The sequence below is a fragment of the Dipodomys ordii genome, unplaced genomic scaffold, assembly GCF_000151885.1.
Source record: "Dipodomys ordii isolate 6190 unplaced genomic scaffold, Dord_2.0 Scaffold25, whole genome shotgun sequence".
Taxonomy (NCBI): domain Eukaryota; kingdom Metazoa; phylum Chordata; class Mammalia; order Rodentia; family Heteromyidae; genus Dipodomys; species Dipodomys ordii.
Genome location: NW_012267241.1, coordinates 12,523,748 through 12,546,465, shown reverse-complemented (window position 1 = coordinate 12,546,465; position 22,718 = coordinate 12,523,748). Strand labels below are relative to the sequence as shown.

General features: G+C 34.8%; 1 protein-coding gene across 1 annotated transcript in view; it reads left to right on the top strand.

Annotated features, from left to right (window-relative positions):
* Positions 1-22,718, top strand: part of Dsg1 (desmoglein 1) — a 32,347-nt gene that overhangs the window by 7,765 nt on the left and 1,864 nt on the right. Inside the window, exons 2-14 of the mRNA XM_013014808.1 lie at positions 1,150-1,185; positions 1,776-1,907; positions 3,122-3,277; positions 5,482-5,626; positions 8,455-8,621; positions 10,687-10,821; positions 11,135-11,320; positions 12,270-12,529; positions 15,167-15,306; positions 15,816-16,178; positions 19,084-19,217; positions 19,523-19,595; positions 21,864-22,072. Coding sequence (XP_012870262.1) covers positions 1,150-1,185; positions 1,776-1,907; positions 3,122-3,277; positions 5,482-5,626; positions 8,455-8,621; positions 10,687-10,821; positions 11,135-11,320; positions 12,270-12,529; positions 15,167-15,306; positions 15,816-16,178; positions 19,084-19,217; positions 19,523-19,595; positions 21,864-22,072 — 2,136 coding nt within the window. The remainder of the gene's footprint in view (positions 1-1,149; positions 1,186-1,775; positions 1,908-3,121; positions 3,278-5,481; positions 5,627-8,454; positions 8,622-10,686; positions 10,822-11,134; positions 11,321-12,269; positions 12,530-15,166; positions 15,307-15,815; positions 16,179-19,083; positions 19,218-19,522; positions 19,596-21,863; positions 22,073-22,718) is intronic.

Sequence of the window (22,718 nt, the reverse complement as noted above, 5' to 3'; positions counted from 1 at the left end):
GATGAATTCTTAGTATGTCCTTGAAAAGTGAAATTCCATTTTTCTTTAAAGATGAAATTGAAAGCAGCTATGAAAATGATTAACTAAATTTAAACTTTACTAGTATTAGTACTTTAAATGAAATGCATGAAAGTTGTATATCAATGATACAAAGTGGGATTGTGAACATCATTTTTATACTTGCTTATTACAAAAATGATTAAATGTTTAACATCTTTTATTTAGGTAGACATTAAAACCAAGGGTGCATAGTATCTTTAATGGATGTTCCCTGTAATTTAAAACAATCTGAGCAAACTGGTCCTCAAATATACACTTAAGTTTTAAATATATATTTTTATAATACCTTGAACAAGGATATAGAGATATTATCCTGATAAATGGATGTTAAGAAGTGTCTGTGTTTTCTAGGGAAAAAGTAAATTATCCTGTTGTTTTACTCTATGTTATAAACAGTGATCAGACCCAGAGTTTAAGCAAGCATAGCTGTTTGGCCACTTGGGTGGCTAGAGGAATTATATAAAGCAGGAAAAATAGCTAAGGAAATCTTATATTCATGATTTGTCCCCTACATACTTGCATTTTCTTCTTTTTACTAAAATACTAAAATCTTATGTGTAGAATTGCATATGAAGGAGCAAATATTTTGAAGTTTTTTGGATATCTCCCTGCTTTGTATCCGTTCTTAGCTTCTAAGCACTTTTCTCATTTCCATTAGTAAGCTTGTCAGATCCTGAAACCATAGTCTAATGTTTTAGTATATTAACTCATTGTTGATTCTTACTGGGTTGCATCAGTATTTCTACCTCTTCAGTCCTAAGATTTACTAAGAAAGCCCTAGTCTCCAGCACACATCCTCCTCTGGGACCTATCTTCAAGTATCCTTATGGCTAAAATGGCTAAAAATGAAATTTTCAAAGATTTTTCAATAGCAATAATAAAAATGAGAGAAATAAAAATGCAAAAACCAAGAAGAGTTCTAAGCACCCTCATCAACCTATGAAGTAACCCAAAGCCACCTGCCATGCAAACTGATAAAATAATCCTAATGACTCACAAGACTGGGTCTTTCAATTTTTAATGATTAAGCAATGTGAATTTTAAAGTATTCAATACCAAGTTAACTACTGTGACTGTCTATTTTTATAGGTGGTGGCAGAAGTTAACAGTGAATTTCGAATCCAGGTAAGATACAACAAATGGTTTTTCCACATTTCAAAGCAAAATGATAGGGCATGTTGGTTCATACCTGTAATCCTAGGCAAGACCAAGCCAGGAAGATGGTGAGTTCAACCTACCCTTTTGTTTGTCCCCAAACAAAAAAGAAAAAAGAAAAAGAAAGAATATGTTAGTATAATACATTCATGAAGCAAATAAATATATTATTTAAAAATGTTCCCTTCCACGTTGTTGTAAGTACATAATTCATAGAGAAAACTAGTAAAATGACACAGCAACACTAGCAAAAACTAGAATGCCTGGGTTTAGATTTAGCAAATATGCAATGAAATCGCACATTTGTCACTTTCTACCTATAAAGATCATTATTCAATAAATTAATAAGTATTAACAATTAATTATTTTGGAATATATTTCCATATCAACCCCCTGGTTCCACTCTAATATTTAGTTACCAAATTTGTGAAATTAAAGACAGTGATACCAAGTAACTCACTGTAATTTGAAAAGCTGAAGTAACTATGAAAATTTCTTAACGTTCTAATTGAAGAACAAATGTTCCCACTGCTACTACGACTTTATCTTATCCTTTCAAGGTAAGAGATTATAACACTAAAAATGGCACCATCAAGTGGCACTCCATCAGAAGGCAAAAACGTGAATGGATCAAGTTTGCTGCGGCTTGTCGTGAAGGTGAAGACAACTCTAAGAGAAACCCAATTGCCAAAGTAAGTTAGAACTCAAGACATAAACCTGAAATCAAATGAAGAGGGTTAAGTTTGACAGAACCTGTCTTCTCCATAGACTGTGAACTTATCTTACTGAAAAGTTGTGTTACAGAGAAAAACTATAATTATTCAAGTTATGAAAACTGAAGTTCCTAACAGAGTAAATTAAGAATGTTAGATACTCAGATAAACAGTTAAATATTGATTCATATCACGGACAAAGCAAATATACATAAGCATGTATTACTACAGACTCTACACAAGAAAAAGAATACCCAGTGATTCAGAGTGGATTTACACTCTGGACGTACACTCCTACACACATCAATAAACTACTTCAGCATGTGTGCTTTATAATCTATTAGAAATGAACTTCTGTTTTTGTGTGTTTATTTATAACTTTGTGTGTTTATTTATAACTTTCACAATGTGCCCCTTTCTACAACATACACACACACATACACATACATATCCCACAAAGATTAATACATATGCAGATATACAAACAAATACAGATACACTCTGACAAATACACACCATTCATACAGGAACACATGGAGACTTCCTAGTAAGTTTTGCTAATTGTCAGTCTTTTATTTCAAAGACACAGTTTTTATTCCTATAAGCATTTATTTGAATGGCTTTACTTTCTTACCAAATTTCCTATTTTCAGAATAACTATTTTTAAGCTCCAATGATTTTTGTTACCTACACAATTCCATATAAAGCTGCTTCTAATATTTTACCTTTTTTAAAAGTTTTTTTAAATCTAAAGATCAAATTTCTTTAACAGCTGTATTAGTGAGTTCTTCAGGACAGCAAGGAGTTCCCTACTGTAAATCCACTGTTAGCATGGAGACTGAAAATAATATAAGATCAAATTGTACACATAGAGTAAGTGGATGTCGGCTTAAATAAGAAAGGCAATGGCATTTTTATTGGGGATGATATTTTACTTTTTATTATTTAGTAGAAATAGAAATGGGAATCTGTGTTATTGCATTGTCAGTTACCATTAAAATATGGCATGTATGTTAGTGATTATGGAAACACAAAAGCTATTTCACCTATCTTAGAATGTAATTCTGTTTTCAACTTTTCACAAATGGTGGCAAGGACAGCATATTCAACACTTCTCAAGGTAAATAGTTGTCATGTATCAAACCAAGCTCTTTATACCCTCTCAGTAATATTCCACTGTGTTCTTCCTGCAGATTCACTCAGATTGTGCTGCAAACCAGCCAGTCACCTACCGCATCTCTGGAGTAGGAATTGATCAGCCACCTTATGGAATCTTCATCATTAACCAAAAAACCGGTGAAATTAATATAACATCCATAGTTGACCGGGAAGTCACTCCTTTTTTCATTGTAAGTGGGTGCCATGTGAATGTATATGTTCAAGATGAAATTAATTTTAGAAAATCTTAACTCAGATCATGCCCAATTTGATTTCAAAAGCCTCAACAGTAGGCATTTGTTACTTGTTTTGTAATTCACAAATATCCCAATAAATACAGAGAAAACTGAGACCAAAGTATGTTTCACTTAGCTGTGGACAAATCGACCAGCATCTAGTTGACTCCCATTGTTCACTAGACTATTTTAGGGGGTAGAGGGAAGGAAAAATAAATATCTAATTTTACTTAATTAAAAAAAGAAATACAGCCGGGCACCAGGGGCTCATGCCTGTAATCTACAATCCTAGCTACTCAGGAGGCTAAGATTTGAGGATTGTGGTTCAAAGCCAGGCTGGGCAGGAAAGTCTGAGACTCTTTAATTAACCACCAGAAAACTGGAAGTGGTGCTGTGGCTCAAGTGGTAGAGCACATGCCTTGAGCTGAAAAGTTCAGAGATAGCCCCTAGTCCCAGAGTTCAAGGCCCATGACCAACCAAAAAATAAAATAAAACCCAGTTGAGAATGTGAGCTCCTTTCAATTCCAGGAACAAGTAATGATTCTAGAGCTTAAAAAGGATTCTTTCCCAAATGGACAAGCTTCAGTATAACTTTCCATTGCTGGGGCAGACACTCCCACAGGGCTTAAGCAGCCTCTCTTCAAGCCCTCAACCTCACTGCACTTCAGAGAGACTAGCTGAAGAGCAACTCCATCCAGAAGGCTGAGGCCAGTTACCTCAATTGAATTCTTTCTCTGACAGCTCAGAAATGTTTCTCCATTAAATCCAACAGTGGATCCATTTGGGATCCTTTCCCATAGCATATCTGAAGACATTCTTATTGTCCTGTAATTACCTATTTCTTCAAGAACCTCATCAGCTGTACATTATCATTTCTCCTTGATTTCTCCATTGGCTACTTTCATTTTTACCTATCACTATGGGCACCATTCATTTTAATATGTAAAAATCTAAAAATAATGACATTTTAAACCCTTTCTTTGATCCATCTTCTAGTAAAATCTCAGTGAGCCATATCCCCAAATCACCATAATAGTATTCTATGCCTGCTGCTGTCATTCTTGTCCATTTGTAGTTCAAAGATTGCTTGCATCAATTCCTTAGCCTTCAAATCCGAATCTACACTCTTGCCAAGCAAGTCTATATATTATTGACTTTTCTTGAAGCCCTCTTCCTCTTCTATCTATATAATATGTGTATTATATATCGCGTGTGTGTATGTGTGCATACACACATGTGCAAGCACCAGGAGTGGAACTTGAACGCAGGGCCTTGTGCTATCTCATAGCTTTGTTTACTCAAGGCACTCAACCCCATTCCTCTACTTTGGATATTTCACTGGCTAATTGGAGAGAACAGTCTCTTGATTTATCTGCCTATGCTGGCTTCAAATACCAATTCTCAGATCTCAGCCTCCTGAGTAGCTAGGATTACATGTGCAAGCCACTAGAAGTAGGCTCAATATATTTTTATACAAAATACACGCATATGAAATAGTAGACATTATACTTATGTATAGGGTATCCAACATATGTGGAAGAGTTCACATTGTACCTATATACATGTCTTCATCATAATAATCACCCACAGAAACACTACCTAGATTAAGAATGCTACATTCCAAGTGGCGCTGTAGCTCAAGTGGTAGAGCGCTCGCCTTGAGCTGAAGAGCTGAGGGACAGCACCCAGGCCCAGAGTTCAAGCCCCACGACCGACAAAAAAAAAAGAATGCTACATTCCTTGAAGTTTCTATGGGATATTCCTTGGCTTTATTCTCCCTTAACCCCACTTCCTTATTTCAAATACAGCATGCTTGTTTCCTTATCAAATTCTCTTTTCTTGGAACATTGCCAATTCCTAGCTCTGTCTGTTGAAATACACTTTTATTATTATCTCTATCATTACATTTTCCTATTACTTCATCATTTTTTTCTTCTTATATCTTATTATGCTGCCTTCTCTTAAAGGTTTTGTGCTCATGTCTGCCTTATTGTATACGTGCATAAATATGCACATGCATGTGCTTATAGCTTGTATTTATAGTTTCAGAAAAATCACAATCATATGTCTCTTTTAATTTCCCACAATGTCTAACAATACTCTCTAAAAGTTAAAAACTTGATAAGTATGTGTTTCACCATATCATTATTCTTTCCTAGATCTACTGCCGTGCTCTGAATGCACAGGGCCAAGACTTAGAGAGACCTCTTGAACTGAGAGTGAGAGTAATGGACGTAAATGACAACGCTCCAGTATTTTCCATGGATACATTCGTAGGACAAATAGAAGAAAACTCTAATGCAAGTAAGTAATTTTTAAGTAAGCAAAATCTATTGGTTTCAAGGTCAGTCTTAACAGCCAGGAAATTGCAGTCTAATCCGTGTCAAGGTAAGCATCGCAAATATTAGAAATAAGCCCCAGAAAAGCATCCAGAACAGAGACTCTCTCAAAGGGGGAAGAAGTTCCAAGCTGTTCTCCAAAGTGAGGAGAAGAACTTACTCATTCTACCCATACCCTACCTCTTTAGGAGAACCTGAATTAAGATACTTGTAAAACATTTTGTTCAGTGGTGGAGTGGCATGTCTGGCTCTGTAGAAGGGCAAAAAGAAACCCACTCCCGATTTGTAATGTTTTTCAAGGTACTTTTTATTGAAATTTAATACTTGTATCTCTTTTTTTTCCTTGGCAGTAGTAGAATTTGAACCCAGCACCTCCTGCAGAGACAGGCACTTTGATCCTAGATTCTGTCCTCCAGCTTTTTTTTTTTCTCTATTTATAAGATAGAGTCTCACTTTTTGGTTAGGCTGGCTTGGACTATAATCCTCCTATTTACACTTCCAGTGTTAGCTGGGTTGCCAAGTGCACACCACCACATCTAGCTTTTTGTTTTTCCTATGGAGTTGGTTTCTTATGAACATGTTTTACTAGCCTTAAACTGTGATCCTCAGTATCTCAGTCTCCTACATAGCTTGGATGACATGTTGTCACCACAGTTCCAAGATGATATGATATTTTTACCTCTTTATATGTTCTATTGTGCAATTCAATACCTATACCTATTTATAATATTCAGATTGGTAACAAGCATTTCCATCTTTTCAACCATTAATCACTTCTATAGGTTATGAATTTTGTACTCATCTTTTCCAGTCTTTTGTTGTTGTTGTTGTTGGTCAAGGGGCCTGAACTCTGGGCCTGGGCACTGTCCTTCAGTTCTTCAGCTCAAGGCTAGCACTCTACCACTTGAGCCACAGTGCCACTTCCAGTTTTCTGAGTGGTTTATTGGAGATAAGAGTCTCTTGGACGTTTCTGCCTGGGCTGGCTTTGAACTGCAATCCTCAGATCTCAGCCTCCTGAGTAGCTAGGATTGCAGGCATGAGCCACTGGTGCCCGATCCTTTCCAGTCATTTTTAAATGTATCATAAATTATTTGAACTAATAGTTACCCTATTGTGTTAATGAAGAACCAGAAAAAATTCCTTCACTCTGTGTTTTAAATGCTCTCAGTGAACTTCTTGATGGTAATTATGTTAAATTAAATAGCCAGACACTGAACCACAAATACCACGTATTCTGACTCATTCATGGAAACCAATAAATCAACCTTGTAGAAGAATGAAAAGGAAAAGTGATTACTAGAGACTGCAAAGAGCAAGGGGAAAGGGTAACAGCACAAAAAAGGCTATTTCAAAGACATGCATTAAAATCCATTCCATACATTCTGTTTTGTTGACAGATATAAATGCGGAACAAGCATTAAATCAAAAGATATGAGTACTCTTTTGTAGTCAAAACTTCAATTTACCACAGAATGTTTAAACTTTTAAGTAACATAATTTCTTTTCAATCCCAAAGCTCTCACATTGCATTCTTGTTCATTAAAAGCATATCTATTTCTTGGTCTTAAAAAAAACTACTATAGAAACTCTCATTGTAAAAAGTCACAGAATATAGGAAGGAAGAGGGGAATGAAAACCCACTTTTGTTCTTCATTATACCATTTTGCAGAGATAAGCTTTTCTCCCAATTACTAGACATATACAGAAGGTAAGTAAAGCTTTCAGGACATAACTAGAATCTTCTATGTACTAATCCACATGCTTTTAGCTAATTATATGCACATTATATTTACATATCAGAACATGTATACTCCTCCAGTTTAAAAAGATACAATGCATTTCATTATATGAATGTGCCATAATTAATTGCCAATAAGAACATTTTGTTAAGTTATACTAAAATGAATCGAGGTGGAGAGAGAGAGAAAAAAACAAAGAGAAGAAAGAAGAGAGAAGAGAGGAGAAGGCTGGATGGGAGTGGAGTGGAGGGGATGGGTGCCCTTTTGCACTTAAAAACATGTTTGAAAAAAATAGTAGAAAAATTCTAGTTTGGGAATGACTATTGACAGCTTTTCTTGTTCTCCTGTGCCCTTCATTAAAACTACTGATAAATTTTCTGAAAAAAATAAAGAACATCACAATCTACAGGTCTAAAGACAGTAACAATAGCCATTAAAAATGAATTGTTCAGTAGAAATTCTATACATTTTTCTGTAATAACCTATGCACTTCTCACAGGAACTTTGTGAGGATAGTTTTCATTATCATCCTCATTCATAAATGTGGAAAATGAGGACAAGATCATATACCTAGAAAGTGTTAGGGCATGGTAAAAGTTAATCTAGTTTTACTGTCACTTTTTTTATCATAAGCATCAGAAGAAGAAACAAATTGTATTTTAATAAAAAACAAAGCACCAAAATATACATTTCCTTTGGTCCTTGATTAAAATGTGGTCTTTTATCAAGACCAAGGTAACCAAAGCAGGGGAAGCAGGGAGGATTGGATGGGGGAGCAGGGGGAGATGGGAAGGGATGGGAAGGGGAAACAAAGGAGAAGGCAACAATGCTTGATAAGAAATGTACTCATTATCTTGTCCATGTAATTGTAACCCCTCTGTACAGTATTTTCACCAAAAATAAATTTAAAAAGATATTGATATTGTGAACTTCTATAATAGAAATATAATAAAATGCATATTATTAACTCCTGTGCATCACTGGAGAGGTAATATACAGTATTGTAACAAAAATGTCAATATTACCCTTGCAATCAATTTTCCTGAATTTCTAGATACACTGGTGATGAGACTCAATGCTACTGATGCAGATGAACCAAACAATTTGAACTCAAAAATAGCCTTCAAGATCATAAGTCAGGAGCCTTCAGATGCGCCAATGTTCATCATCAACAGATACACTGGAGAAATTCGGACAATGAATAATTTCATAGACAGAGAAGTAATTTTTTTTCTTTAAGTGGGAATTCACTTGAAGGAACTGACTCTAAAACTAAGGATACCTATAAGGAAAAATAAGACAGTATCTTTATATTTTAATTATATACTCATTTTTCATAATGATAATATTAGAGCAATGATACTAAAACAATTAAATGATCAATGAAGATTATTTAATTTTATGTTGTTCTGACGTTTCATTATCAGTTAATTAGGACCTACCTCAATTTAAGAAAGCTAGATTGTGAAACTACATAAAATTTTGCAAAAGGTAGAGATCAAGCCTCCATTTGAAAAAGAAAGGTGTGTTCTAGAAGGAAATAAATATAAGAAACACTTGCCATTGTTTCCCCATTGGTACATCACAATACACGTGAACAGCATGATAGTGGCTCTAAAACTATGTACAGACTAAGAAACATGCTTATCTTCTTTTCTTTTGCTTTGCTTTATTTATTTATTTATCTTTGCAACAGTTCTGGGGCTCAGGGTCTAGGCGCTGTTCCTGAAGTGTTTTGTTTAAAACTGGTATTCTACTACTTGAGCCACTCTTCTACTTCTGGTTTTTAGGTAGTTAACTAGAGCTAAGAGTCTCCTGGTCCTTTCCTGCCCTGGCTAGGTTAGAACTGCTATCCTCAGATCTCAGCCTTCTGAAATACATGAGTCACTGCACTTATCTTTCTTTAACATGGTATATTCTAAGCTCTTGATGAGTAGATATCTAATAAATTTCTTTCTGTTTTACACCTACTGGTCTACTTTAGCTAATGAATCACACGATCAGAATAGTGGATAGTAATTAAATAACACCTGTGACAATCTATTGATAAATAACTAGTGGTTGCTAACAGATTAGAATCTATTAATTTCTATATATGTCCCATTATTTAAAACATCTACTTGCTCATTTATACAAAGATTAGAACTGGATTAAATATATGACATACTTGTTCATAATATACATATATGATATACATATATATATATATATCAGATATATGCACATATATACATATATATCATAAATGGGTACATTATATTTCACACATATATGTTTGTATATATATTTATACATGATTATATATACATATATGTGAGAATATTTTATTTTGTAATATATATAATTAAATTCATTTTTCATTAGTCTTGGTTTTAAAATGTCAGTCTTCCTAGTAATGTTTTCTAAGTTTAAGATAAATCAGAATTGTTTTATTATTCTTGCAGTTTTCAGTGTTACAGTGTTTAAGTTACCTAATTCTCATTATTTTCTTGCTTGAAAATGACCTTTTAGAAGAACTTATCTAGCCATCTTTTCTCTTTCAAACTCACCTAAATATCCCAGTGAAATTCCTTTAATATAAAAATAGCTTTAGTGGGAGTGAACACTAAAAATGGTGCATCCAAAGTAAAAGAACTCTGCTGTCGTTGTAAAGTCTGGGACCATCAAGAGATTTCAAGATGTATTTAACAATGAATGCCCTGAAGTTCTGCCCATAACTGTGAATGACAATATATGTACACATGAGTCTAGGAAAAGTTTCATAGCTTTTACCAACTTCTAAAATTTTAAGTACTGTTGAAGAAAATCAAGAATAACTACATGATCAATAACTCAATTGCCATAACTCTCTACCCACCCTCAATATTAAAGTCACGTATGCTACTATTTCCCTTGCATATTCGGGAAGTGATTAGTTATAGGATTCCTATGAGATTGGCATGCCATAAATCCTTTGTGAACCTAGATCTCTCACTTCTGGATTGTTCTGTTCCATCTCACCCTTTATAAACATTTCCAGAATCTGGACTATTAGAGAACAAAACAAACAGGCTTTCATAAAAAGATTGCTTCCTTTAATTAACACAAAATATTCATTATTGGAAATGGAACTGGCAATTTCCATATTGATACACGTGATATTTGTAGGTTAATATTTTGTGATACTCTTTGCTTTCTCCTAGACTTAGGACATTATTTAGCAAATGTTTTTAAAAACCTTTGTGTAAACTAATGACTGCGTCTACCTGGTGTGACATTGCTTGTGATTTTTTTTTTTAATCTTTAGCAATATGCTCAGTATTCTCTTGCTGTAAGAGGCTCAGATCGAGACGGCGGGGCAGATGGCATGTCAGCAGAGTGTGAATGCAACATTAAAATCCTTGACGTCAATGATAACATCCCCTACATGGAACGGCCTTCTGTACGTATTCATTCCTGAAAGTTAAATGTAGTAACTCTAAGTTCATTACATTGAAAATGCACTTTGACAGTCCTGTTTGCAGATGTACTTGTGTTTAATGTCACACTGCCCAAAAGGGAAAATACACTTTTTCTTGTGTTTGTTTATACAATAGGGAAATATATATTTAAACAATGAAAGCGTATGATTGAAAATAGATACTATTTCTGAATAATGAATAATTGTTGATACTTCACTAGAACCTTGGTCAAGATCTCTCCTCCCATCTTCTGTGTTGATTTTGTGTTTTTTTTTTTTTGGCTTCTTGTTTCAGTATGCCATAAGTATTGAAGAAAATGCTCTACATTCAGAGTTGCTCCAGATTAGAGTAATTGATTTGGATGAGGAGTACACAGCAAACTGGATAGCAGTAATTTTCTTTATCTCTGGAAATGAAGGAGGTTGGTTTGATATAGAAATGAATGAAAGAACAAATGTAGGAATTCTAAAGGTCGTTAAGGTATGATATACTAAATTTATTTAATGTTTAAAATATTTTTATAAAAGTATTAAGTTTAACAATCAAATGATATTAGCATTTTACAAACCATTTTATGAAATGATTTTTAAAGTGCTATACTTTAAAATATGTATGATCCAAAGCTTTTATACATAGATAAAAAATGACAGTTGTTCTATAGATTTTTATGAATTGTGGATTTTGACATCACCCTTCATAATGAAAGTAGTACTTGGTTATTTTATAATGTAAAATATTTTTCTAGACTCTATTGAGGAAACTAATTTATTCATATAAATATATATATATATTGCTTGATTGTTCAAATTACAGAAGTAAATTTCTTAGAAATAGTTCCTTATAGGTACAGCTAGTCAAATGGGAAGTCTCAATATGTTTGATAAACATTTTATTATAAACAGAGCTACTTTCTGTGAAACATAAAATAATTCTAATATGAATTGACTTTGCACTACATAATACAAAAATGTAACCATTTGTTATTTTAAGTTTTAATTTGGTTAGTGCACAATCAGGGATTATGTCACATGTTTTCAATCTTTTCAACAATGGGACAAGTATTTTTTTTTACTGTATTTGCTGTGTACTCATTGAACTACAGATAAAGATACTAAAGATAAAATGGGTATTTGTAAGGATTTATATTTAGCTATGTCTATATGTATAGATATAGCTAAATATACTCAGATGCTACTTACATTTTTTTATTGTAAAAGTACTGTACAGAGGGGTTACAATTACATGGGCAAGATAGTGAGTACATTTCTTATCAAGCATTGTAGCCTCCTCCTTTGTTTACCCTTCCCATCCCTTCCCATCCTCCCTCCCCCCCACCCAATCCTCCCCCACATTTTTTATTTTCAAAGGATGTCTTTTTCTTCTGCAATGTTTTTCTTATAGTAAAACTATTTTGCTCTGTATTTTCTAGCCCCTAGACTATGAAGCTATGCAGAGTCTACAACTTAGCATCGGTGTTAGAAATAAAGCTGAATTTCATCATTCAATTATGTCTCAGTATAAACTCACAGCAACTGCAGTCTCTGTGACTGTGACCAATGTAATTGAAGGCTCAGTGTTCCGCCCAGGTTCAAAGACATATGTAGTGACCAGCAATATGGGAGATAACTACAAGGTTGGAGACTTTGTAGCTACTGACTTGGACACAGGTCGCCCTTCAACAACTGTTAGGTAAGAATGACATTTTCCATAAAAAATTAAAATCACGTTGAACTTAAAAGCTATACCTTCTCTTTTAGAAATTTAAAATTAAAATTAAATTAAATTTAAAATTAAAACTAGTTTAATTAATACGTATGTTTCATTATTTGGAAACCATCATTCTACTGAATTACTACCAATAGTTAATGTGAGAAAATAAAAAAAATTGTGAAAGATGTAAGATGCAAGACTGTGGAAATGATATATTGGGAAAGTTTTGATACTGTGTTCATATATCTTGTTTTTTTAAATAATTATAGTAATTTGTAAAGGTTATGTACAAAGAGACACAGTTACTTAAGTCAGGTAATAAGTATATTTCTTTTTGGAAAGTATCAGCTCTTCCCCTGCTCTCTCCCAGTTTTCCCCCCCTGTCCCCACCTACAAGTTGTAAAGTTCATATTCCACATAGTGTCTAGTGAGTGCCACTGCTGCATTTGTTTACCCTTGTCCTGCCTTCTCCTTACCCTTCCAGAAACATATAAATTTACAAATGAAAGGTTAAGAAAACAAAAATAGTTACAAAGGAAAAAAAAACCTCTTGCTTCCATTTCTTGAAGTTCATTTTTATAAATATTATTTTGAATTATTATATGCATGAAGCTATTGAGCCTTTGTGAATCTCTCCTAAGAATATACTCCTTTGGTCTCACTGTGTGAATCTCTAGAGACCTGTATAATTTATCATGGTCCAGTGTATTTTTTTGTCTTCTACCATCCAGTATGTAAACTTGTAGAATTTTGGGGCATATTCTAGTTACAACAAATGAGGAAAACCAAAGAAACTATGTTTCTTTGGATCTAGCTTAGTTTGCTTAATATAAAGGATCAAGAAAATTTGGTATATAACACAATGGAATTATACTCCTCCATCAGAAAGAACCATCTATCTTATTTATCAATTACCTGAATGTTATGCGTCATGAATTTCCCCACAAAATTATCCCATTTGCAATCAGTTCAAGTTAGGTAGCTAATTGGGTTAATTTATTGACTTTACTCAGCACTAAATTTTAGACAGTAACTTTGATATGAAAAAGCAGTTAGTATGTTAAGGAAAAAGTACAAGGTGCATTTTTTAAGCTTGGTGTCTAATCTCCCATGTAAGCAGGAAATATCTGTGTGGAGGAGGCAGATGTGATTGTGATCAAGAACAACTGGAGTCACACTAATATGGTGAAGTTCTCTCTCCACATTGTCCTCACACAGTGTGGACTCTTTCTACTCTTACTCATTCATGGTGGGCCACAGTTGCTGATCAGATTCCTTGCATTCTACCTAGTAGGTTTCCTGAGGTCCTCCCCACCTGGGCTTCTCTCCAGGCTCTGTTTCCTAAGCTTCACACAATGCCTGAGACAGAGAAGTAGTGGACCAGTGTTTGTTTCACAAGTATATAATGGTGAGGATAAAACACTGAAGTCAATGATGAAGACTGAGGACAGTAGGTTGCATGTACAAGGCAAGAACATGGCTTGGAATCCTGAGAGTCATGGTGTGTGGAATGAGGGAGAAGGGGAAACAGAAGCACAGGACAAGCTGGTACAGTGAGGCTTGTTTGCTTTTGTTTCTGTTGTTGTTTAGTGTTTGGCTGTTGTTGTTGCTTTGTTTGGTTTGGTTTGACAGGATAGTTTAAAATTAGTAACACTCAGGAAATCCCAGGATTGAAAGCTTCTTGCCACCAAATGGAAATGTGTCTTCAAACATAAAAGAATTATACTGCCATTCATGGCATTGAGAAATTCTACCAGAAGTAGTTACTTTTTTTTTTTTTTTTGCTGGGGGTAAGGGAATGGGGATGTGGTTGGTCATGGGCCCTGAACTCTGGGCTTGGGCGCTGTCCCTGAGCTCTTCAGCTCAAGGCTAGCACTCTACCACTTGAGCCATAGCACCACTTCTGGCTTTTTCAGCTTATGTGGTGCTGGGGAATCAAACTCAGGGTCTCATGCATGCAAGGCAAGCATTCTACCACTCTATCACCTTCCCAGCCCAGAAGTAGTGAAGGCTATGGCAGGAGTTCAAGGTCAGCCTGAGGTATAAAGCAAAACCTTTCAAATAAGTAGAAGAAGAAAAGGAAGAAGAAGGAGGAGGAGGAGGAGGAGGAGGAAAGAAGAAAAGAAGAAAAGAAGAGGAGGAGGAGGAGGAGGAGGAGGAGGAGGAGAGCCGGGCGCTGGTGGCTCACGCCTGTAATCCTAGCTACTCAGGAGGCTGAGATCTGAGGATCGCAGTTCAAAGCCAGCCCGGGCAAGAGAGACCGTGAGACTCGTATCTCCAATAAACCACCAGAAAACTGGAAGTGGTGCTGTAGCTCAAGTGGTAGAGCACTCGCCTTGAGCTGAAGAGCTGAGGGACAGCCCCCAAGCCCAGAGTTCAAGCCCAAGCCTCACGACCGACCAAAAAAAAAAGAAGAAGAAATTCTTTTTATTAAATTAAGGCATTGATCTACTTCTAAATGGCCTCATATAGCTGGTACTACCTGAAATTTGTTTCCTAATAATAGAAAACTCTATCCATGAATTCCAACTACTAACAGAGCGATACATTTTATAATTTACAAAATCTTCTTATTTTAATATAATTAACATTAATGTGTATTTTATTCAAACATAGATATGTAATGGGAAATAATCCAGCTGGCCTGCTGGCTGTTGATTCAAGAACAGGTGTAATCACATTGAGAAATAGAGTAACCATGGAACAGTATGAAAGGCTTCAGGGAAGATATGAAGGAACCATTCTGTCCATAGATGGTAAGAAATCAACCTAACTGCTTTTTCTTCTTGAGGAAAATATACATGCATACATTATTGTTATGCTTTTTAAAAAGCTTAAAAAGTGGAGTGACTCATTATTTCAATATAACAAAAATAACAAATACCTTTTAAACATTACAATTAGGATCATCAAAAATTGTTGTCCTTAAGCACCTATGAGTGCGGATTAAGGGTTTTAGTCTTTTTCATTTGCTTCCTTCTATAATTTCAAACTATAACTAAATATCCAACTATTTATAGCAAACATAAATAAATAATAAATATCTAGAAAATAGGGTTCCCAGTAGAAAATAATAATTAGCTTAATTATAATGATATCATCATTGACAAGAGAATCATCAACAAGGGATGAAAGAGAAGTTATTACATTTCTGAAAATAAAGATATTGAAAGAAGTAATGATGCAAAAGAGAATAACTCAATGTTTTCTGATGCTTATTACAACCAAAGTGTAAAACAGTTCTGCCATTTTGAACCTATTACAGATTCTCTTCAAAGAACTTGCACTGGTACAGTTGTTATTGACCTTAATGGTTCTGGCTGGGCCAGTGGGCAAAGTAATTCACAGACCAATACAAACACCCCTAGTACGAATAACCAGGCCGGAGGAGGAGAAACCGGAGGAGGAGAAACTACCGGAGGAGGAGGCAACAGGGGCGATGTCACCACAAATGAGAACGACGTTACTCCCTCTGATGACTCTTACAATGAGCCAAATGATAATAATAATGGAAATAGTTACGAAACTAACACTGGTTCTTACCAAGGTGAAGGTGGTCTCTCAGATAATGTACATTTTGGTCCTGCTGGCATTGGGCTACTCATCATGGGCTTCTTAGTCCTAGGCTGTAAGTACTTTATTTTATTTGTATGTGCTCCCCCACCCCGTCTGCCCCCCCCAAAAAAAACATGAGGAGGGGAGAAATAACTGTTCTGATTTCTTGATGAAATATATTTTACAGCTCTTTAGACAGTGATGTTATCCAGACATTCGTATGCTTGGTGCTGGGTTTATAAAAACAAAATCTTTAAACTTCTTGTCCTCCTTCTGGAATACTAAAGGGTACAGACCTGTTCTCAGTTGAACTTAATTTGGTGGGAAAGTGTCACAACAAGCAAGTCCAAATTACTGAGTGGATTAGTCAGAAATAATTTATGAAAGCAATTATAAAAGCAAAAAGGGAGAAGTAAACTCTGAGTTGAGTTTTAATTCATGGGTAGACATTAAACAAGAGAAGAAGAATGTGATGCAAAATGTTAAAAAATTTTTTTTAGGCAAGCACTGGTGCTCACACCTGTACTCCCAGCTACTCAGGAGTCTGAGATCTGAGGATTTTGGTTCAAAGCCAGCCCAGACTGTAAAGTCCCCATGAGACTTATCTCCAATAAATCACCAGAAAACCAGAAGTGGTCCTGTGGCTCAAAGTAGTAGAATGCTAGCCTTGAGCAAAAGAACTCAGAGACAGCACGTAGGCCCTGAGTTCAAGCCCTGAAAACAACAACAACAAAAATATGTATTAAAAAAAAAACCAAAAGAATGAAAGAACAAGGTACTGAAATAAAGGACTCTCATGGAGAAGAAAGAAGAGGGGTACCTGAGTGTGGGATGAAACCTGAGGAAGAAAAGCAAAGCTAAACCTTGAAGAGATTTAAATTAATTTAACTCTAAGACTTTAGAGTTAAATTTGAATAAAAATGGAGTCAGAGAGCCAAATAGACATAGTTATTATCCAGGTTCTAAATTATCTCTCTCTCTCTCTCTCTCTTTCTCTCTCTCTCTTTCTCTCTGAGCCTTGCTTTTGTTATATGTGATAGTTACCTCGTAGTCTTAAATATTTCCATAATTATTTGAAAGAAGCCTACATGGAAAGTGTTTAGAAAATTCGGCAGCCACTAGAATAGCTCTGGTCAAGGATCTAGTTGTAAAAGAAGAACCTGGTGCTCTAGCTGATCTTTGGTGTTACCTTGGACACTGATAGAAAATAGAGTAGAGCTGAGCTGCATAGTAACGTATTTGAGGATGAGAAGGGAAGATCTGTAGTAAATACCTTGAAATCTTCACACTGTAATTAATGTGAGCATGAGCATTGCCATTTTCATGTGGATGAGATGGCACACAACTGTAATCCCAGTACTGGGGAGGCTAAATCAAGAAAATCACTTGTTTTAGACCAGCCTAGACAGCAAGACCACCGTAAAAAATAAATAAAGAAAACACTAGCATTGCCATTTTCCAGTGCAGAAGCATAAAATGTTGGCACCAGAACACAGTTCACAGGTGAAATGTCCCTTTGTTTCTCTAAAAACATAATCAGCTACAAACAGAATTTGTCATTAAATTTTATTAGTAAAGTGTTTGCTCAGACTTAACTTACCCTTTTGAACATTTTAATCACCATTCATCCATGTAAAATACAGAATTAGGCATACTGACTAAGCATTCATTCCTTTGAGATTGTAGCAATAGAAATAATGACTAGGAAAAGTATTATGAAAATAAGGATGACTTTTAAACAATATTTTCATCAAAATTAACATTGTTAATGAGTGTGATGATTAACATGGCAAAGTTGCAGAATTTAATATATATTAGAAGATAAGCTTTTAAATCATTTTGTTGGCCAATTAACATTACAAAGTTTAAATTTTACTGCTTTATAAAAGTAACTTAAATACCCAGGAGCTGATGATCACAACTGTAAATAATATCAAACTGTCATTTTAAGTTTTTTATATTGGTGATCAACTTAGGTTAGTTTGCTTAATTAAAGAGTCTAAATTATATAAGGATTTTAGCATCTAAATTATATAAGGATTTCAACGTCCATATTTCCAAATTTAATATTTTTTCTTAACCTAGCAGTTTCCAATAATTAAAACACAAAGGACTCTTTCTCTCCTTTTTCCCTCTTGTCTCCCTTTTTTCATTATTTCTGTACTTTCTTCTGTTTTGCTTCCTTCCTTTTCCTTTCATTTCTTTCTTAAATTTTAATTTGTATGTCCTTTCTTCCCATCCATTTATTCATCCATTCAAAATCATTCATCAAGTTCATATTATATGAAGGCAGTGACTCATTCTTACATTCCAGCACTCAGAACTCAGAGGCAGAAGAATCTTGAGTTTGAGGCTAGCTTGGGCTATAGCAAGTTCCAAACCAAAATGAGAGGGTTTCAAACTAGAAAAAGAAAACATTATATTATATAAAAGAATGAATAATAAGTAGACGAACAACAAAATTTCCAATTGATTAACCAGAAAGACACTATGAAAAGTTAGAATGTTTCAAGAGCATCTTTAAGTGTAATTTAAAGAAAAGTTATCTCTGTAGGGGAAAATAATAGCCTCAATAAAAACAATTGAGTATTGCGTAAGATTTCACTATTAAAGTAAATAAAGTCAGGCATGTGTGAAAACAGGAGCGTAAGTAAAAGCATAAAGGGAAAACAGAAGAATCAGACTCCTCCAATTTTCTTTCTTTTCCATTATTACCATGAACAATGACAAAATAATGAGTTAAGTTTTAATCCTGTAATTTTATATCTTAATAATATGAAACAAACTAAAATTGATTCCAGTCTGGTATTTTGAAGTTCATAGTTATTCAGTTCTTTTTCCTTTAAGTTTAGTGATAATTTTATAACTAAATCAATGTATATTAGGAAGTAAAATTTTAGCATAAATATGAAAAACAAAATGTCTTCCTTCAATATGACCTACTGCTAACTCTGTTATTCCCATCTTTCTATCATCAGTGGTCCCGTTCTTACTGATCTGCTGCGACTGTGGGGGTGCCCCTGGGGGTGGAGTTGGCTTTGAGCCTGTTCCTGAATGTTCTGATGGAGCAATTCATTCATGGGCGGTAGAAGGCCCACAGCCTGAACCCCATGTAAGTACTTGACCTTGGTAGTCAGCTCAACTCAATACCCAACATGGTTGCAATCATTCAACCCATACTATTCATAATTTAGGATAGGGAATGGGGAAAGGAAGAACAATTAAAACAAAAACCTCAAAATCAAATGGAATTAACCAGGGAATCCTTTAAAAAAATTCCATGTATTAAATGGTGTTCAAAAGTTTTGTGAATGAAATTAATTTAGGAAATCTGCAGTAACTTAGGAATAAAGAAAAATAATGTAGAAAAAGAAAAGACTCGTTACAAATGGAAAAACAGAGTTTCTTGTCTTTTAGGATATAGCCACTATCTGTGTGCCACCAATGCTACCTGGCAATGGGAACATAGTAGAATGCATTGACAACTCAGGTAAGAAAAAAACATTATAATATCACAAATGATAAGGAACTCTGTTCTGTATCTCTGTATATTTACTATTTTGGATGATCTTAGTTGTCTTTAAAAGTGTTTAAAGTAGTTGTTGTTCTTACATGCTGTATTTTCCAACCTCTTTCAATCATCAGAAAGTATGATGACCACTAAATTAGAATCTGCATAAACTCTCCATAAAGAGAAGGGCTGAATTATAACTCTAGTCAATCTTGTCAAGATCTTTTTAATCTAATAGAGCAATTTTTATTCACCCAAGAAACATATACACTAATTAAAATTAAAGACAACCCAATTAAATAGATCTGTGATTTATGGAGACTAGAATCTTATTCCACAATTCAATAATTCAAGATTGCTCTTACTTCACCTGCTTGTTATGAAAACAGAAAAAACAACTACATCCATTCTTGACATCAGCACAAACATTGACCTAAAAAGACTATCCAATTTCTTACATTGAAAGTAAGTGAAAGAATATGAAAATATTTCAGAGCTCTCAGCAAAGATTGTGGGCATGTGGTGAAGACTCTCCTTGCCCGGGGTTCAAACTGTGTCCATATAACTTGCCTTAAAATGGGAATTGAGACCAATGCATAGGTACACACCAGGAACAATTCAAACTTCACTACAGGTATATAGCCACAGTAGTAATAAAATAAATAAATAACTTTTTACATCTGTGAAAATATCTGTATCATGATATCTATTTCATAAATGTTAATAATTTATATTTTTCTCCTAGACATTTTTCAAAGTAATAATTATTTCTTTTCTATGTTAAACATTCCAAAATGGAATAGACATCAAAATGTTTACATCTTGTAACAGTAGATACATTAATGTTTACATTAGTTCTCCTCCTAATGTACACATACATACTAATATATGTGTGTATATTGTGTCTTATCTATATCTATATATTATATCCTAATATACATATATATTAGGAGAAATATCTATAACTATATATATTTAGTTATATATATTTAGTTATATATATATAAAATTAATGACACTGATACTCCACCACGAAAGCAGAAACTAATTGCTTACTCACATCTCCTTTTTCTTTTTATTTTTTCTTTTTAATTGTGAAAATACTGTACAGAGGGTTTACAATTACATGGGCAAGATAATGAGTAAATTTCTTATCAAGCATTATAGCCTCCCCCTTTGTTTCCCCTTCCCATCCCTTCCCATCCTCCCTCCCCACCCAATCCTCCCAGCTTCCCCCCAACCCCGCACCAAAGTTGTAAAGTTCATTTTCGACATAACGACTTGTACATCTCATTGATGCAATGGGTCCACCTGTATCCCTATTTAAACGATTTGTTTTTCCGCTTCCCCTCCACAAATTATACCGACATCAAATACAGTGAAAGCAGGGGTTATACTGTAGGGGATGGACATACAAAGCAACAAAGAAATAATCTTATAAATGTGTTAGAAACAATTGCATGAAAGAAAAAAAAACATTTTAGTACATATCTGACACATCTCCTTTTTCATTGGTTCTCAATCAGTTCTCAAGGCTTGTCAAACCGCCAAATCCACAAATATTTATTTTTACATCTACTCTTTCATTAAGGCAATAAATCTTTGCATAAATCTGAAACAATAAACTGCAGAAAGTGTCAGAGTAATTGAAGTATGAACATATTATCCTCAAACCCAAGACCTTTGACATATGAAGGCTATGAGACACCTATCATGCAAAGATTATTCTTCTCCCATGGACCTTCCATAGTCCAGGCCATCACGTTATCATACATCTCAAATACTGCAACAAGCTCAACTCTAGACTTCATACCCACATATAAATCCATTAAAACCTTCTTTTATCTATAGCCATAGCCTCTTCTCTGATAGCCAGTGGTTCCTTTGCCTTGTGAGTGCCTGTGCCTGCAATAATGCTTATTAAGTTTTGCTTATCATGGTTTTTAGCCTTTAGAATTTGAGTTATTTTTACCTCTCACTTTTCTCAGTTTGAATCAAGTTCTGTAGGGCATAGGTGTTGCAACCTCTGCACTCTCCATTGCAATAGATAGTTACCAAATCTGCTAGTTAGTTAATAGTACTTTGCACTCAGTGTCATCATAGTTATCTCTGCATTCCTGAAGTGACATTTTCAACTTATTTCTTTACTTGCAAATGCATGCTTGACCAAACAAACCCCACATTATAGCAAGTTAGTTTTCGCTTGCAATGTATTAGAAAATTTGAATTTATTATGATCACTTTTAGGAGTTTATACCAATGAGTACTGTGGCAGAGAAATGCAAGATATGGGAGGAGAAGAAAGAACAACAGGATTTGAACTAATGGATGGAGTTAAAACATCAGCTGCACCTGAGATATGTCAAGAATATTCTGGAACATTAAGAAGAAATTCTATGAGAGAATGTAGAGATGGAGGTCTGAATATGAATTTCATGGAAAGTTACTTCTGTCAGGTAAGATGTGTATCCATGTGTCTTCCACTCACTATATTCTAAGTGCTCACTAATTTCCATTGGGAAGCCTCAGTTCCTGATGTCTGGTCTTGATTTCCAATTATCCTGTTGTGGAATAATCTTTGTAAGCCTCTGGTGTGAGTACTTTACCCTCCCGCTTAAAAATGCTCAATGGCACCAAGCTCTCAGTGTACCACGCTCTCAGTGTACGGCTTCGTGCTTTTGCTTATGCTGAGCCCTTCCTTTCCCCCCCCCTCCACCCCCAGTCTTTGGGCTTCAGCTCAGGACCAGAGTGACATCTCTGACATTTTTTGCTCAAGGTTAGTACTCTACCACTTTAAGCCATAGCTCCACTTCTGGCTTTTTTGGTCGTTCATTGAAGATCATAGTCTTGTGAACTTTTCTGCCGAAGCTAACTTAAAACTGGGATCCTCAGAGATCAGCTTTCTGAGTCCCTAAGATTATAGATGTGAGCCAACAGATGCCCAGCTCCTGTATTTTTGTAGTGTTTTGTTTATACACTTTTATATAACTTATCATTACTAATAATCTGCTAGTCTGTAGATCTACCTCCACACTGAGCTCATATATTCTCTATATTATATTGCCAGAACTACCCTTAGTTCTAGGCACATAGTGAGTCTTC